At 65.2% G+C, this 15,726-nt stretch overlaps 5 protein-coding genes across 5 annotated transcripts; 3 read left to right on the plus strand and 2 right to left on the minus strand.

The window, feature by feature from the left end:
- Positions 1-815: 815 nt before the first annotated feature.
- On the minus strand, positions 816-4,670 carry CHLNCDRAFT_36787 (hypothetical protein; the record flags this gene model as incomplete). Its single annotated transcript, XM_005844745.1, has 11 exons — positions 4,379-4,670; positions 3,849-4,242; positions 3,583-3,695; positions 3,250-3,420; positions 2,797-3,030; positions 2,410-2,616; positions 2,144-2,258; positions 1,693-1,955; positions 1,380-1,510; positions 1,160-1,248; positions 816-963 (listed from the first exon to the last, which is right to left on the minus strand). Coding segments are annotated over exons 1-11 (2,067 nt in total), but the record flags the coding sequence as incomplete, so codon positions are not given.
- Positions 4,671-4,865: 195 nt separating this feature from the next.
- CHLNCDRAFT_138712 (hypothetical protein) lies at positions 4,866-5,919 on the plus strand (the record flags this gene model as incomplete). The annotated part of the gene is made up of 4 exons (XM_005844665.1): positions 4,866-4,870; positions 5,089-5,285; positions 5,429-5,580; positions 5,782-5,919. The coding sequence occupies 4 exons, from the start codon at positions 4,866-4,868 to the stop codon at positions 5,917-5,919; spliced, it is 492 nt and encodes a 163-aa protein (XP_005844727.1).
- A 661-nt stretch (positions 5,920-6,580) lies between these two features.
- CHLNCDRAFT_32470 (hypothetical protein) lies at positions 6,581-7,896 on the plus strand. Its single transcript, XM_005844666.1, has 5 exons — positions 6,581-6,627; positions 6,748-6,901; positions 7,060-7,148; positions 7,340-7,454; positions 7,614-7,896. The coding sequence occupies exons 1-5, from the start codon at positions 6,605-6,607 to the stop codon at positions 7,668-7,670; spliced, it is 438 nt and encodes a 145-aa protein (XP_005844728.1). The 5' UTR covers positions 6,581-6,604; the 3' UTR covers positions 7,671-7,896.
- Positions 7,897-10,433: 2,537 nt separating this feature from the next.
- Positions 10,434-11,932, minus strand: CHLNCDRAFT_54365 (hypothetical protein; the record flags this gene model as incomplete). Its single annotated transcript, XM_005844746.1, has 6 exons — positions 10,434-10,615; positions 10,818-10,947; positions 11,095-11,184; positions 11,325-11,398; positions 11,558-11,737; positions 11,881-11,932. 6 exons carry the CDS (start codon positions 11,930-11,932, stop codon positions 10,434-10,436), a joined length of 708 nt encoding a protein of 235 aa, XP_005844808.1.
- Positions 11,933-12,838: 906 nt separating this feature from the next.
- CHLNCDRAFT_138717 (hypothetical protein) lies at positions 12,839-15,692 on the plus strand (the record flags this gene model as incomplete). The annotated part of the gene is made up of 10 exons (XM_005844667.1): positions 12,839-12,911; positions 13,052-13,285; positions 13,438-13,596; positions 13,720-13,820; positions 14,020-14,320; positions 14,494-14,589; positions 14,728-14,777; positions 14,901-15,047; positions 15,276-15,368; positions 15,450-15,692. 10 exons carry the CDS (start codon positions 12,839-12,841, stop codon positions 15,690-15,692), a joined length of 1,497 nt encoding a protein of 498 aa, XP_005844729.1.
- Between the last annotated feature and the right edge of the window lie 34 nt (positions 15,693-15,726).

Here is a 15,726-nt window from a genome sequence, read left to right on the forward strand (position 1 = left end):
AGACTAAAACTTTGCTGGCGCTGCCAACGTGCCGGGGCGGCGTGCACGACAGATACACAAAAAGGGCTATCTGAGGCACGGCGCACATGCGTCATTCGTTGGGGGTGCTTCAGTTTGCTCTCGTCAGCGTTTAGCATCAGGCTGGGCACTGGGCCCTGCCAGTATGAGGCCATCTCTCACCAGCTGTCCTGGGTCTTGCCGCCGCTGAAGGTGTCGCCACCCAGGTCCCAGCCGGGGCTGGCAGAGCTGCGGCTGTAGCTGCGGCCTGCAGAGCTGTCACCTTTACCAGCGCTGCGCTCAAAGCGGTTGCCGCCCTCGCGGCGCTCGTAGCTCCCGCTGCCGCCCTCGCGGCGCTGGTAGGCCCCGCTGCCGCCCTCGCGACGCTGGTAGCCCCCGCTGCCGCCCTCGCGACGCTGGTAGCCCCCGCTGCCGCCCTCGCGGCGCTGGTAGCCCCCGCTGCCGCCCTCGCGGCGCTGGTAGCCCCCGCTGCTGCCCCCCTCGCGGCTGCCATAGCTCCTGCCACCGTCGCGGTCGCCATACCGGCCACCGCCGCCGCCGCGGCCGCCACCGCCGCCGCGGCCGCCCATCATACGCCGGCGCTCAAAGAAGCTTGAGTCGTCGCCGCTGCGGCAGGAGGAGCACGGGGGCAGGCCAGGAAGGTGAGGATCACGCCTTGCAGGCAAGTGCAGCCTGAACGCCAGGAGCACACAGCACGCCTCAAAGCCGCGGCTGCCTCCTTCCCTCTTCCAACGCCCCACCCTGCTCCTCCTCCCCCTAACACCGCCGCCGTCCAGCCCGGTGCGCACCCGCGGCCGCCGCGGCTGCCATAGCGCCCCATCTGGTACAGGTCCTCCTCAGCCGGCAGGCTCTCGGGCACGGTCAGCGACACGCCGCGCTTGTGCAGCTCATCCACACGCGCCATGATCTCCCGGCCCAGATCCATGGGCACATCAAAGGCGGCGCCTGCGGGGAGGCCAGGGGAAAGCGGCAGGCGCAAAAGGGAGCTTCTCAGCACTGACGGTGCAGCAACACGAGAGCATATGTGCAGGCCCTGGCTGGTGCTGGCCTGGGCTCCCATGCGCTGCCTTGGGCGGCCACCCTAGCTGCATGCCCTGCACAGCCACCGCTGGTGCCGCTGCCGCTGCCGCCGCCCACTCACCGCACTGCCCCTCCTCCTCCAGCATGCGGATGCGGCCCACGGCGCCCGCGTTGAAGGCGGTGCCCTCAAGCAGCTTGCCCACAATGCCACTGCGGCAGCAGGCAGGGGCAGCGGGAAGGGCGAGGTGGTGAGGACAGGCGGGGATTTTGGCGCAGTGTTGCAGGGTGAGGGCCATTTGTGTGCGCCTGCCGCCGCGCTGGCACGTTTTGTGTGCCCCCACCTGACGTGCGCGGGGCGCGTGATGCGCCCCGGCTTGCTCATCATCTGCAGCGTCTGGATGCCCTCCTCCATGGTCAGCAGGCTGCGCGGCTCGGGCACCTCCTGGATGCCGCTCAGCGCCGCCAGCGCTGCCTGCAGGGGCAGGACCAGGGGGAGGGAGGCAGGCAGGAAGGCAGGCGGGGGTCAGTCAGCAGAACGCGCGACAGCTCCCTCCCTCCCTCCAGCAAGCAAGCCAGCAAGCCAGCAGCTGCATTTCCAGCCAGCAGCCGGCTGCAAAAGGTGCGACAGGCGCAAAACCAGAGGCAGGGGCCCACCTCGAGCGCCTCCTGGGGGTCGCGCGACGACAGCAGCATCTTGGCCACGGGGGTGAAGTACTTGCGCACCTCGGCGTCCACGCCGTCCAGGCGGTACATCACCTGCTTGGCCGCGGCCTCGATGACCTGGGTGGGGGAGGGCGCGGTGATGAGCTTCACCCCCTGCACCTCCGTCTCGCGCAGGATGCGTTTGAAGTAGCCAATCTCCTTGGGCTGGAACATGGCGATGGCGGTGCCAGACTTGCCGGCGCGGCCGGTGCGGCCTGCGGGCGGGGGCCAGCCCAAAGGGACGTTTATGGTTGGCACAGGGGCGAGGCAGCCAGTAGCTGCGCGCGGCTGCGGCAGGTGCGGGGTGCAGGCAGCAGCCAGCCTGCGCTGCCAGCCAGGTCGGGGCCGGTAGTTTAGGAGAGCAGCAACCCCCCGTCTGCTACTGGGCTGAGGCCTCGCTCACCAGAGCGGTGCAGGAAGGACTCTGGGTCCTGGGGCAGCTCATAGTGCACCACCACATCGACGTCGGGGATGTCCAGGCCGCGGGCCGCCACATCGGTGGCCACCAGCACCATCAGCTGCGGCAGGGGCAAAGGGAGGAACACGCGTGTGTTGAAGCGCAGGCAGGTGCGGAGCGGTGGGGCATGCGGAGGAGCAGCAGCAGGCGGCCCTGCACCTGCCCGCCAAACCGCGCCAAACCGCGCCTGCCTGCCTTCGAGCAGCACCCACCTTGTTGGCGCGGAACGAGGCCAGCACCTTCTCGCGCTCCCGCTGGCTCATGTCGCCGTGCAGCGCGCCGCAGGGCAGGTGCCCGCCCACGCTGGCCGCCACCTCATCCGCCTCGCGCTTGGTCTGGGTGAACACGATGGCCTTGCCGCCCTCGCCGTACACGGTCAGCAGGTCGACCAGCACAGAGCGCCGCGCGTCGGCCGGCACCTGCACCAAAAAAGAAAACACACATGCAAGAGTCAAGAGCCAAACAGAGCAGCAGCCCAGGGCTGGGAAGAAGCCGCTGGTGAGCCACGGCCGCAACAAGCGCGGTGCAGCAGCGCAGGGGCCCGCCCCCCACCCGGCCAAATTAAACCGCCCACCCCACATGGCCAACACACCTGCAACCGCCAGCGCGGTGATGGAGTCTGGATCTTGGCCCGTGTTGCCCTCCCCCACCAGATCGATGTTCTCGGGGTTGTTCAGGTACTGCTTCACCAGCTTCTTCACCCATCTGGGCAGCGTGGCGCTGAACAGCATGGTCTGCCGCTCCTGCGGCACATTCTCCAGGATCGTCTCCACGTCCTTCTCAAAGCCCACGTTGAGCATCTGGTCGGCCTCATCCAGCACCACAAAGCGAACCTGGGGGGGCAGGTTGGGGCAGGGGTGTGGTGGGGTGAGAGACTGGGCGACAGGAGCAGGCACAGACACAAGTGCGGCGGTGGCAGCGGGGCACAGGGCTCAGATGGCAGATACGTCACGGCTAAGACTGGGGCCTCACAGTTAACCGCGCCCTCAGAGCTCTGCCACGCCCCAAACACTGCCACCATGACACCCCGACTCGATCCTGTGCTCACTCACCATGGACAGGTCCAGCGCATCCTGGTCAATCAGGTCGATGATGCGCCCGGGGGTGCCCACCACAATGTCCACGCCGCGGCGCAGCTCCTTGAGCTGGGGCCCGATGGGGTTGCCGCCATAGTAGCAGCCGCAGCCCAGGCCGGGTGCGGTGGCGGCAATCTCGCGCTCCACCTGCGGGGACAAAGAAGGGGGGGGCAGGCAGGCGAGAGGAGCCGGTTCTGAGTGGCCGAGCGGGTTGGTCGGCAAGAAGCAGGCAGGCAGGCAGGGTATGGAGTGAAGCAGAGGCGCCAGCAGCTACGCCAGGGCAACGGGTGGGCGGCAGAGGCGGCGCACCTGCTTGGCCAGCTCGCGCGTGGGCGCCAGCACCAGGCACTGCGGCTTGCGCAGGTTGCGGGGCCCCGCCATGATCTTCTCGATGATAGGGATGGCAAAGGCCAGGGTCTTGCCTGCAGGCAGAGCCAGGGGCGCGAGCGAGGCATGAGAAGGGCAACCCGGCATGCACCTCCACCTCCAGGCCCAGGCCCTGCACCAGCAGGGCAGCCTGTTGGCCCGGAGCGTGCAGGCGCAGCGAGGGGCCTTCTGCTGGCGTGGGTGCTCACCGCTGCCAGTCTTGGCGCGGGCGATGAGGTCTGCGCCGCGCATGGCCGGCTCGAACACCGTCTTCTGGATGGGGAAGAGGGAGGTGATGCCGCGCTCCTCCAGCGCGCGCACCGAGCCCTCGGACAGGCCGCAGTTGACGAGGAGCAGAGAGGGGTCCACCACGGCCGCCTCCTCCGCCTCATCGTCAGTGAACAGGCTGGCGAAGCTGCGCGGGGAGCGGCTGAAGCCCTCGGGGGCGTCGCCCAGCAGCTCCTCCTCAATGTCGGACTCGCCCAGCAGCGAGCCGTCGGCCTGGGGCAACACCGCCTCCAGGTTGGCGGCCACCGCCGCCAGCGGCACGCGGCCCAGCACCGCCGCGGGCTGCTCCTCCTCCAGGTCGGGCTCCACGGTGGCCTGCAGGTGAGGAGCGGGTGGGGCAGGGAGGTGACGCGAATGCAGAGCCAGAGCGCGTGGGCGCCGCCCTAGCGCCAGGCGCCGGCGCCAATGGCCGTGCCCAGCCGCCCGCTGCATGCATTGCGGCGCCACTCACCACGGCCACGCGCGCCTGGCGCCGGGCGTCGGTGCGCAGGCCCAGGGCCTGGCGAAGCGCGCCCTGGGTGGAGCCGCCCTGTGGGCCACTAGCTAGAGCCGCCAGGGGGCGGAACAGGGGGCCCCGCCGGGCCAGGCTAGAGACACTCCTGCTGCTTCCAGCCACTACCGTCTGGGCGGAGAGAGCCACCGTGGTGGCGGCCATCTCTATAAGCTTGCGCCGAAGCGTGGTGGCCAACGTTCCACGCAGGGGGCAGGCAGCTGTAGCAACGACAACAATGTGCCGTTAGGAATGTGTGAAAGAGGCCTGGGCAGGCCCACGGGCCGACCTCAGCCAGATGCAGGGGCAGGTGGAAGGCAGGGTGGCGGCGCCATGCATTGCAGCACGGCAGGCTCCCCAGTCCTGGAAATTTGCATCACACATGCAGTGCAAGCCCAGTGGTGGCGCCCTGCACCGCGCTTGGGCTCCTCGCAGACACACCCCAGCCATGGCGTCTCTGCCTCGCTTGATCGCATTCGATCTCGATGCCACCCTCTGGTGGGCCAGCTGCAACCTGCAGCGCTCCTGCTGGCCGCCGCCGTGCTGCCGCCGCCGCAGCCGCAGCCGCCGCCGTGCTGCCGCCTTCGCTCGGGCTGCTGCTTTATTGAAGCATTGACGGTCCATCTGGCCACTGGCGTGCAGCTGATGGTGTTTGATGGCGCATGCTGCAGGTATCCGGAGATGTATATGTTGGGGGGGCCGCCTTTCCGGCTGGGCAAGTGCAAGCGTGGGCGGCCTGTGGTAATTGACCGGGACGGCGAGGAGGTGGGGCTGCTGGGGGATGCCTGGTGCATCCTCACTGAGCTGGCCACCGACGACAAGTGGGCCGGCGTACAGATCGCATACGTCAGCCGAACAGATGAACCACGTGAGCTCCCGCTGCTGAGTTGCCCGCTGGCGCTGCCGGTCCGCCCAACATGTCGTTGCTTTGGATCGACTTGCCCTGCTGTTCTCTGGCTGCCGGCCTCCACGTCCAGTTGACGCACCCTGCCTGCCTTGTGCCTCGTGCAGAGTGGGCCAACAAGTGCCTCCAGATGCTGCAGCTTGACAGCGGGCTGAGCCTGCATGCGCTGGCACACCACCATGAGATCTACCCCGGCAGCAAGAAGACGCACTTCCGGCGCATTCACGAGCGCACCAAAGTGCCCTATGCCGACATGCTGGTGCGCATTCCAGCGCTCGGCAGGCATGCTTTGCTAAGCCAGGGGAGGACTGCGCTGGAAGCCGTGCTGGGCTGCATGCGAGGCTGGCAGCGCAGGGTGCAGCGCAGGTTTGGGTCCCAGTGCGGGCGCTGATGGGAGAGGTCGAGGGTGTGACGCCCCATGCTCGTCGTGCTATCAAATTTGTTGGCCACCCCCCTGCAGTTCCTCGACGACATGCAGTGGAACATTCAGGACGTGGAAAGCATGGGCGTGTGCGCGGTGTACACGCCTCGCGGCCTCACCGCCGACGCGTGGCAGAAGGCGCTGACAGAATATGCTAAGCGGCGAAGCTGGGCGTGAAAAGGCTGGGGACTACAGGTATCACGTAGTTGGCCATCTCTGCTGCACTGAACCCTCCAGAACCAGCACTGTTTCCTTGTACCCTGCACTGTGCCATACATTTCTGTACTCTCATTGCCCCAATCTGTACTCTCAAACCTTTGCACTGCAATTTGCTCCTCTGACTCGCATCCACGCCGTGTGAAAAGTTTCGCATTGCAACGCTTTGCATTGACAACAGGAGGCAGCGCGGCTGCATGCGCTAGGAGATGCTGCTTCACTGCGTGCGCTGCACCTTGCAACAGCGCATGGACATGCGACGCCCAAACCAGCGGGGGCCGGCGGCGGCGGCAGACGGCGGCGGCAGCGGCTGGTTGGGGGACCCCTGCCGCTCCCATTGCAGGCTGTGTCATTCACCATGGACACCCCAACGCCGCTCCATGATGGCGGAGGGGCTGCAGGGAATACAGAGAGCCCCGCCCCCACCACGACCCCTCCGTGACTGGCAACCCCGTGCGCCGGGCCAGAGGCGTAGATCGGCTCACGGTGGATGGATCGAGACGTTAGCCAGCGCCAGCGGGCGTTTCAGCGGCCCAAGCAACGTGACCCAGGGGCTCGCCAGTGGGTGAAGCCGAAAATCTGGCCAGTTCTCGCCGCACACGAGCTTCCACTCCCCGGCAACCGTTGAGACACCCCACACGACACCATGATGTCCTCCACGCTCGCCGGGTGAGGCCTGGGGAGCGGTGGCCGGGGGCTGTCCGCACCCACTTGCGGAGGCACCCCAGATCGGCTCTTGCCCTTGCCCAGTCGCCCCTGACAACCCGCCTCGCATCCCATTGACCGCAGTGCCAAGCTCCAGTGCCGCGCGCCTGCCCAGCAGCGCCGCGCCCAGCCCGCTGTGGTGGTGGCCGCCGCTGACAACCGCGCCGCCGCCGGCTTCGCCGCTGCTGCCCTGGCCGCTGCCGTGCTGATCAACGCGCCCATGGCCAAGGCTGACCTGGTGAGCAGCGAGAGCGTCCTCTGGTTGACCATGGGGAGCAGGAGCACTTGGGAACCGCACTCCACAGGCTCCAGAGCCAGCCCCGCAGTTGGGGACAGCCCGCAGTGTGGTAGGTCGTGAAAGCAAGTTGTTGAATTCGTGAGAAGCCCCTGCTGCAGACCTCTGACCTGATGGCCAAGTCGTCGGAGAACAAGGCGCTGCACGACAAGCAGCGCCTGGCAACCAGCTACTCGAACTTTGCCCGCAGGTGTGCGCCCGCATGCGTGCAGCGGGATGGGCAGCAGCACAGCCTACAGGGCAGGCCAATGTTGCAACAGCCAGGGTCGTATGGCGGCAGGTTACACCTGCGCCAGATGCTGCAGCTTGGGGATTGCATCCGCTATTAGCACTGTGTTACGTTGCGAGGAGCCTCCCCCCTTTCTCCGACCCTGTGTGCAGCCGCACCGTCAGCGACGGCACCTGCAAATTCCCCGGGAACTGGTTTGGCTGCGACATTGGCGCCGTGGCTGGCGATGTCAAGTTTGTGGCTGACGACATCAAGCTTGAGTGCACGGTGAGTGCGCATTTGTGTGTGTGTGTGTGCTTTGGTTATGTTTTCATTCTTTTGGTGTTTTATGATGTGTTGTGCTCGTGTTGTGTCGCAGCACCTTGCCTTGCCCACCACGTCTGCTGCCACCCTGACCGCCACGCCTGCTGCCCCGCTGCCATGCAGGGCAAGGAGGCCGGCAAGTGCGCCAGCAACATGAACATCCTGAACAAGCGCCAGTAAGTGCCCGGCCTGCGAGGCAACAGCAGCTGCGGCTGGCGGAGCGCACGCCCTCCCGACCCTGGTGGCTCACTGTCTGGTCGCCGCACCAGTACGCCCTCGCGCCACTCCCACCCCGAGAAGAACTTGCCTTTCCTCTTTTTGTGCTCTTGTTACCATTGCTTCCCAGCGTTTTGTGCATGCTGCAAGGCCCTCGGGCTCCGCCCACCCAGTGTAACACTGAATTGCCTGCATCTGCTGATGCTGCCCAGAGTGGAAAGCAAATAAATAGAGAGAGCCTGTGCTCTATGCCGATGCCTCAGGGCAGCGTCGATGGCAGGTATAGCATGACGGTCAGCAGGGTCAGGGCGCCACAGAACAGGCCCAACCGCAGCCCAGACACGTTGGCATCCTGCCGATGGTGCTCGCCACTCGCCGCCGCCGTCGCCTGCTGTGGTCCTGCTGCTGAGCCCATCTCCTCGCCAGAGGGCGGCAGCTCCTTCTGCCACATGTCCAGCTGCTGAAGCGCCTTGTGCACAGCCGCCTCGCCTGCGGCAGCGGCAGCAAGAAGCTTATGAATCCATCAAACTAGACCAGCTCTATCCACGATTGCACGTTTGGCAGGAACCAGCAGTAATCCCTCCGGTTCCCCAGTCGCCAGTCAGCCACCTGGAGAGCCTGCCGGCACCACACTGCTGGCAGCGCGCAGGTCCCGCACGCACGCTTGTAGCGCCGCCTGCCCAGGGTCCCCCAGGGACAGCAGGGTGGCAGCAGCCTGGGACGAAGACGCCAGGCTGGCAGGCAAGCGATCGGCCGCTGCTGCCGCGCCCTGCGCATCTGGCTGGGCGCGGATCACGCCTGCCACGCTGCGCAGTGCAGCGGGCAGCGACTGGAGCAATAGAGGCGAGGCGGAGGTGACCAGCCGTGCTGCCTGGCTGCCTGGCTGGATGGTTGGCCAGTCCCGGGCCGCCGCGAGCCAGGCCTGGTCTAGACTGCCAGCCAGCTCCACAGCAAGCGACATCTGCTCCAGCTTCTTCTCATCGTGCAGCCAGCTGCGCAGCGCATCGTCCAGGCTGTTGAAGCAGGCAGCAGCGGCCTGCAGGCTGGCGGGTGAAGCGGGCCGAAGCGGGTCCACCATCCAGCTGGGCATGGCAACGCCGCTGGACACGCTGTCGCGAGCTGTCCCAAGCGCCTCAACCTCTCCCAAGCGCAGGCTATCCGTCACAAGCGCAGATAGGGATTCCAGAGGCTTCATCTCGGCCTGCATGGCGGCAACGTAGACGGGGCGGCGGATTGAGCAGCGATGAGGCAAGTGCTGTGTGGGTGGGCATAAGTGCCTGCCCAGCTCCCTGCCCGCCAGCTGCTCCAGCGGTGCCCAAGCAAGGGCTCAAATGGGTCACGAGTTGGCCGGGGAGGTGGTGGCTTGTAGAGGCCTGACCTGCTCCCGTCTCTTTCACAGTGCTCGAACAGCTTGACAAGAGACGAGCAGCGCACAAAGCAAGGCCCTGAGCTTTCATTGGGCAGGAAGAAAAATCATTGGACAGGAAGAAAGGAGGGGCAGTCGACTGCTTTGCGTTGGCTAGCTGCCACGGAGCATCAAACCACTGGTAAAGCAAGCAAGCAGCAACCCACAGCTGCACCCGGAGAGCAACCCACTGCTGCGCCCCTAGAGGACTGCACCCCAAGCTCCACTGCACCCAGGCGCGCACCAGGATGAGCAGGATGGAACAACTGACCGACCTGCTGTGCCAGGCTGCAAGCGGCGGCACTGTGGACGGCGTGCATGCATGCCTGGCGGCAGGCGCCGATCCAAACCTTGCATAATTCTGGGGCGCGCTCCCATTGTGCGAGGCAGCGGCATCCGGGAGCACGCCCTGCGTGGAGGCGCTGCTCCAGGGGGGCGCCGACCCAAACTTGGAAACGGAAAACCTGGTGACGCCGCTGATGGCAGCCGCATTACTCGGCCCCGCAGACTCGGTGGCAGCACTTCTGGCGGCAGGAGCCAACCCGGCAGCCACCAACAAGCACGGGCGCACGGTGTTGCACTGTGCGGCGTCTGCCGCTGCCGGCGATGCAGACACGGCCATTGTGAGGCAGATCCTGGCGGCGGCGCCGGGCACGGCGCTGGTTGGCGATGGCGACGGCGAGACACCCCTGCAGAATGCGCTGTCAGCGTCGCGCTTCCAAACGGCGGCCTGCCTGCTGGCGGAGGGGCCACTGCCACCGGCGCCGAAGCTGCTGGCTACGCTCAACAGGAGGGCCAACCAGCAGGCCGTGCTGCTGCTGTATGCTATCGTAGCGGCGCGCCTGCCCATGTCGGCTGAGGAGTGGGCGCTCATTCCAGAGGCTTGCCCTGGCCTTGGCTCCGCGCTGCCAGCCGTCTTGGAGCGCTTTGCGGCGGAGGCAAGCGGCCTGGTGATGCGCCTGCCAGCAGAGGAGCGCGAGCGACTGAAGGCAGCTGCCCTCTGCCTGGCACGGGCACAGGAGCTGGTGCTGCAGGGGCGCACACTGCTGCCCACTCCCATCACGTGGAGGATACTGGCGCTGGCGCTCACCTAAAGCCCACAATGGTATCATTTACACAGAGGGAAAGTTTACGACATCGACTGATCTGTGCTAAGCATGAAAGACATTTAATCGAGTGCCGCTCATATCAAAGGAGGCGCGTATCAAGGAGTCTCTCTTTTTCAAACATCACCCACCAAGGTATCGGGCAGGCAGGCGCAAGAGCAAAGTGTTGGTTGCCGGTCGGTACGATGCGCCAAGCGGGGGCAGGCCCAGCTCCGCTCACGCGGCAGCCAGGCACTGCTGCTCAAAGGGCAGCCAGATCTTCTTGTTGTAGCCGCGGCAGTGCCAGGCCAGGATCCAGCGCACAAAGAACGGGATACCCTCCCGCTTGGCAAACACCCGGAACTCGTCGCGGCCCATGGTGCGAAAGAAGGCGCCCACATCGTTGGGGCTCATGCCCCCTGCGCCCAGAAGGATGGAAGGGCCGGTGGCAGCATGATGTAGCGGCCAGTCAGAAGCATTGGAGAAAGTAGCAGTGTAGAATTGGCCAGTTGGCGCGACTGGCCCCCACCCACCCACCCGCCACCCCACACACATGCGCTTGGCCGCACCCTGTGTGCCTGCCCACACACACGTGCAATACATGTCCGCCACCCGACTCACTCAGGATCTTGGACACCACGTTCTGCTCAATCTCTTGCGGCGTGAAGTGCTTACGCATCAGCGGCATCGCCTCCTCCTCCTCCTCCTTGAAGTGCTCCAGGCACAACGTTTGCAACTGGGCGAACACATCCTGCAGGTGGAACAAACAGGGAACGCATTGGGGGGGGGCACCACTGTCTGCATAGGGGCACGTGCAACTGGCAGCTGCTTGCTCCCCGTTCTTGTGCGCTGCAGATGAGCAGCGGCAGCAGCAGCGGCGGCAGCAGCGGCGCCTCACCGCCACTCCCGGCAGCAGGTTGGCCTGCTCTTCCAGGCTTGTGCTTGCCAGCAGCTTCTTGGAGCCCGAATCAAATGCATCCATCAGCTCCTGCAGCACAATGAATACCACGGCACGTGGGCGGTGCAATGCTTAGCAACCAGCCCCACTGCATTCTCCTCCATGCCAGGCAAATGCGTGTATCAGCTCTTGCCCTCCCGCAAGGGCTGTGCTGCTGCGGGCCCGCACACCATCAGGCGCTGGTGGTCCACGCAAATCTTGCTGGGCATTTCGAAGCGGGACGAAAGGTAGGGCGTGGCGATGTCTGAAAGATGTAAGCATGGGGCCTGTCAATGCCTGTCAATCTGTTCCATGACGCACCTACCTCACCTGCCGCCGCCTGCTGTGACCGACCGCTTGTTCGCTGTCCCCCATGCTGCCTGCCCCACCTCAGTCGGTGGAGCTGCCTCCACCTCGCACTCACCATCCTCGTTCTGGTGGTGGTGGTGCAGGAACTTGAAGAAAGCGTCGAGGAAGCGGCTGGCGGCGGCCGCCTGCTCGCTGCGGATGGCCTTGCCCGCCGCCACCTGCTCCTGGAAGGCAGTCAACATGCCCTTGACCGCCTGCATGTCGGCCCGCAGCGCATTGTGCGCTCGGTACCACCCTGCGTGATGGGGCCGGGCAGGGTGGAGGCTGAGAATGCTCTGAAAGCCGAACTATCTCCCTGCGGCCGCCGCGGTACCATGCACGCCGGCGGCGGCGGCGGCGGTGCCCAACTACAGGCTCCGATGTAGGCGCGCAGCCTACCGTCAGATTCCAGAGGGTGAGTCCAGAGAGAGGTCTTGTCCTCAGCGGCCATGGCGAAGACCACCTGTGCTGCAGGGTGAAGGTGCTGCTGAGGGACGCGGGGCTGCAAGGGGGAGGCAAGGCAGCGCGGGATGTATCCGTCGCTGTGCTCAATAAATTGCAAAGGATTTCGAAGGCGATGCGCTGATAAGCTGGGATGCGGCCGGCCGCGGCCCCCTGCCTGTGGAGGACTGCAGTTTCTTTGGCGATGAAATTTGATGATAGAGCCTGCGGTGTATGAAGTTGGCTCTGACTGCGCGCGATGGAGCATTGCATGCAACCAACGCAGGCCGGGCCACCTGGCGGGAGCTGGTGGGAGACAAATCCAACACGGCAGTCAAAGTCTGCATTGCATCAGCGTGGTAGCAAGACAGAATGTACGATTCTAGAAGCATAAAGGCTGGGCCTGCTGTGCACTGCCGCAGGCCAGCTGCACTTTTGAGTCTGGACACCGCCCTCCCCGACCACCACACGTGACGGCGCCGCCAGCGTGCATCAGTGTTTCTGAAAACCAGCCTTTCCCGTGCAAAAGCTGTGCACAGGTTCTGACCGAACTTTGGCAGGGCCGTACAAGGCTCCAGTGGGGAGGCCGGCTGTGCACTCCCGGCGGCTGAGGGAGGTTTCGGCCGTGCACAGCCAGCCACAGCAGGTTACAGAAACGCTTTGGGGTGCAGCCACCATCGGTTGAATGTTGCATTGTCGGCAGCAAGCAAGCCCTGCCACTATTCTACTCCTGGAACCTGAATTTGCTCAATGGTACATGGCCCGGGTACGGGCAGCCGGGCAGTCGTGCCGTCGCCGCATGGGCGCCACCTGGCTGCCCTGGGGCGGACCTTGAGGTCTTGCGTCAAAGAGCCCAGCCGCGCGTTCTCCTTAGTGCGAGTCACTGGTGGCTTCTAGTCTTGCGATATCCACAAGCATGGTGGTGCCGGGCGGAGCGATCCCTGGCGGGGCCAGTGCCCTGAGCTCTGTGTTCACGCTGCTGAACTCAGGTATGAGGGGCATGCCACCGATCGCCGTGACCGTGGACTTGGTGGCATGTGCCGCGCCGACGACCTTGCCGCCTGCCGGCAAGAGCCGCTGTGGGGAGCTGGAAACAAGCAAGGCTCCTGCCCCTTGCCTTCCCCCGCAGCCGTGGGTGCCGGCGTGCTGTCGCTACCCTTTGCATTCAGGGCGGCGGGGTGGGCTGGCTGCCTGCTGGCGACGCTGGCAGTGGCCGCGACCGAGGCCTTCACTCTCTACGTTCTGGCACGCTACGCCGAAGTAACCGGCTCAGCCACTTACTCGGACCTGGTGCGCAAGATGCTGGGGCGCAAGGCCTCAGCCGCCATGTCCATCGTACTCATCATCTACTCCTACGGCTCAGGTGGGCAAATCAAGGAAAAGGCAGGAACAGCAGGGAGTGGACCAGCCCTGGTGCGTGTAGGTTGCTCGAGTGCGCATGGGGCTCGTGTGCTGCGGGCCTGTGCAGCGCAGCAGCGCCTCCAACGGGGTGCCACCCGCCGCTGCTGCGTGCAGCCACGGCGTACCTGATCATCCTGGGGGACTGCGCCCAGCCGATGCTGGAGCAGGCGTTTGGGCTGGTGTGGTGGACGCAGCGCGATCTCGTCATCTTTGTGCTGGCATCCGCCTTCATGCTGCCCCTCTGCTTCCCACGCACCCTGGACGCCATCTCAGGTTGCGGCGGGCTCGGGTCTGAGGTTGGATGCTGATGAGGGCAGTCTTGGAGTTTAGATTTGCATGCTGGCACTCTGCTCTTGGCAGCCGACCAGTGATGGCGATGGCCCCCCATTGGTGCAGGCTTCAGCAGCGTGACGTTTTACGCGCTGTGCGCCGTGGTGGGGAGCGTGGTGTACCGCTCGGTGGAGGCGGTACAGGCCCCCGACTACGACTGGTCGCACGTCCACGCCTTCCGCCCGCCCATAGACGCCCTGGATGCCCTGCCCATCCTGGCCTTTGGCTTCCAGGCAAGCCGGGACCCAGGGAGGCTAGGGCAAGCACATCCGAATGCTCTCCTGCTGGCCTGGTCCTGCTCAATGGCATGCTGATCCCTGTGCCCATTCCTGTCCCGCCTTGCGCCCTGTCCTGCTCCGTCTGCAGTGCCACACCAACCTGGTGGCGGTGTTTGCTGAGCTGGAGGAGCAACCAGACCTGCTGTTCTCATCCACAGCCAACCTTGTGGCCATGGTAACAGGCGGCGCCAGCACCGCCGCCAGCCCAGACAAGGCTGCTGGCGGCGCCGACCGGGAGGCTGAAACCAGCGAGGCGGGCACAGCGCCGGCGCCTGCGCAGGAGGAGGAGGGGCGCGTGCTGCTGCTGCGCAACCCGCCGCGCCGCTTTGTGCGGCCCAGGGGGCGCACCCTCAAGCTGGCGGGCATCACGCAGGTCGTGTGCGTCGCAAGTGAGGCCAACCGTGCTGCTGCCGCTCCTGCTGCTCCAGCTTCAATACAAGCAGCCATACACCTTATGCATTGTGCAAGTAGCATGCCCCACCTTGCCTCTAACTGCGTGCCCTCAACGCCCTCGTGCTGAATTCCTCCTCTCACTCGCCGTTGCTCCTCTGCCTGCCTGCAGTCTGCCTCACTGCCGGCTTCTACTCGCTGGTGGGCATCTTCGGCTACCTCAACTTCCCCCTTGACGCCCACAGCAACATCCTGCTCAACTACTCTGGTGGGTGCTGGCGTATGGGTCGGCAGGCAGGCCGTAGGCCGCTGTCCCCAGACAGGCATATTGAACTGGCGCAGGACCCGTGCGGTTGCACGTTTGATGCCCCGCTGCCTGCCCGCCGCTTGCTGTGTGCTGCTGCAGGCAACGACAAGCTGATGCGGGTCGCGCGTGCGCTGGTGGCTGTGATCCAGGTTGGATGCGGCCCTTGCTCTTCGAAGCATCTGCTCAATGATGATGGATGTCGCGGCTGCTTACTTCACCTACTGCCTCTCGCGCGCCTCCTTAACTCTGTTCCCTATTGCCACCGCCCGCAGATTATCCATTACCCAGTCAACCATTTCCCAGCCAGGAACGCGACCAGGGACCTTCTGGCGCAGCTGACGGGGCGCCAGTTCACCAGCACCACCTACAACGTCACCGAGGTGCTGGCCTTCTTCGCCGCCACCCTCGCCCTGTCCCTGGTGCGGCCCCCCTGCACTGCTGGGGGTGCCCGCTGGTGAATGCACGCTGCCGCCGCCCCCTTTGTCAGCTGGTTTGCTATCTGCAACTGTTCCAACTGCACCTGCGTCATTCCAACTGCATCCCTGCGCTTCTGCTCTCGACTTCTTCAAATGAATGCACCACACGCGCCACCTGCCTGCAACACCTGTGCCTCTGTGATATGTGTGTTCTGTGCATCCCGCCCGCAGCTGGTCACCGACCTCGGCTCGGTGTTCAAGGTTATAGGCGGGTCGTGCGGCGCGTTTTTCATCTTTGGCATGCCGGGAGCCTTCTGCCTGCAGGTAGTAACCGATAAAAACATTATATCAAAACTAGATCAATGAATTTCAATGAGTTATTGTTGTATTTCAACTGCAATGCAGTATGCCTACAACAAGCATCTCAACGTAAGGGGCGGACCAGAGGAGCCCCTGCTGGGCCCAGAGCCCGTGGCGGAGGCAGAGACGGGCCAGCAGCAGCCGCAGCGGCAGCAGCTTTCTAGGCAGCAAGCAGCGCAGTATCACTTCCTGGCCAGCAAGCTGTGGTGGGCGGGCATCGCCCTGCTGCTGCTGGCGTTGGGCCTCATCTCGATAACCCTGTACTCTCTGCTGGCGCCGCCAGTCTGAACCGCCTTCCCGTGGTTCACACCTTTTCACCGGC

Source organism: Chlorella variabilis (genome assembly GCF_000147415.1).
Source record: "Chlorella variabilis unplaced genomic scaffold CHLNCscaffold_21, whole genome shotgun sequence".
Classification (NCBI taxonomy): Eukaryota; Viridiplantae; Chlorophyta; class Trebouxiophyceae; order Chlorellales; family Chlorellaceae; genus Chlorella; species Chlorella variabilis.

Coding starts and splice junctions, on each gene's coding strand:
- CHLNCDRAFT_32470 (XM_005844666.1), top strand. CDS start 6,605: ATGATGTCCTCCACGCTCGCCGG. Junction 6,902..7,059: donor CCATGGCCAAGGCTGACCTG/GTGAGCAGCGAG, acceptor CCCCTGCTGCAG/ACCTCTGACCTGATGGCCAA. Junction 7,149..7,339: donor TACTCGAACTTTGCCCGCAG/GTGTGCGCCCGC, acceptor CCCTGTGTGCAG/CCGCACCGTCAGCGACGGCA.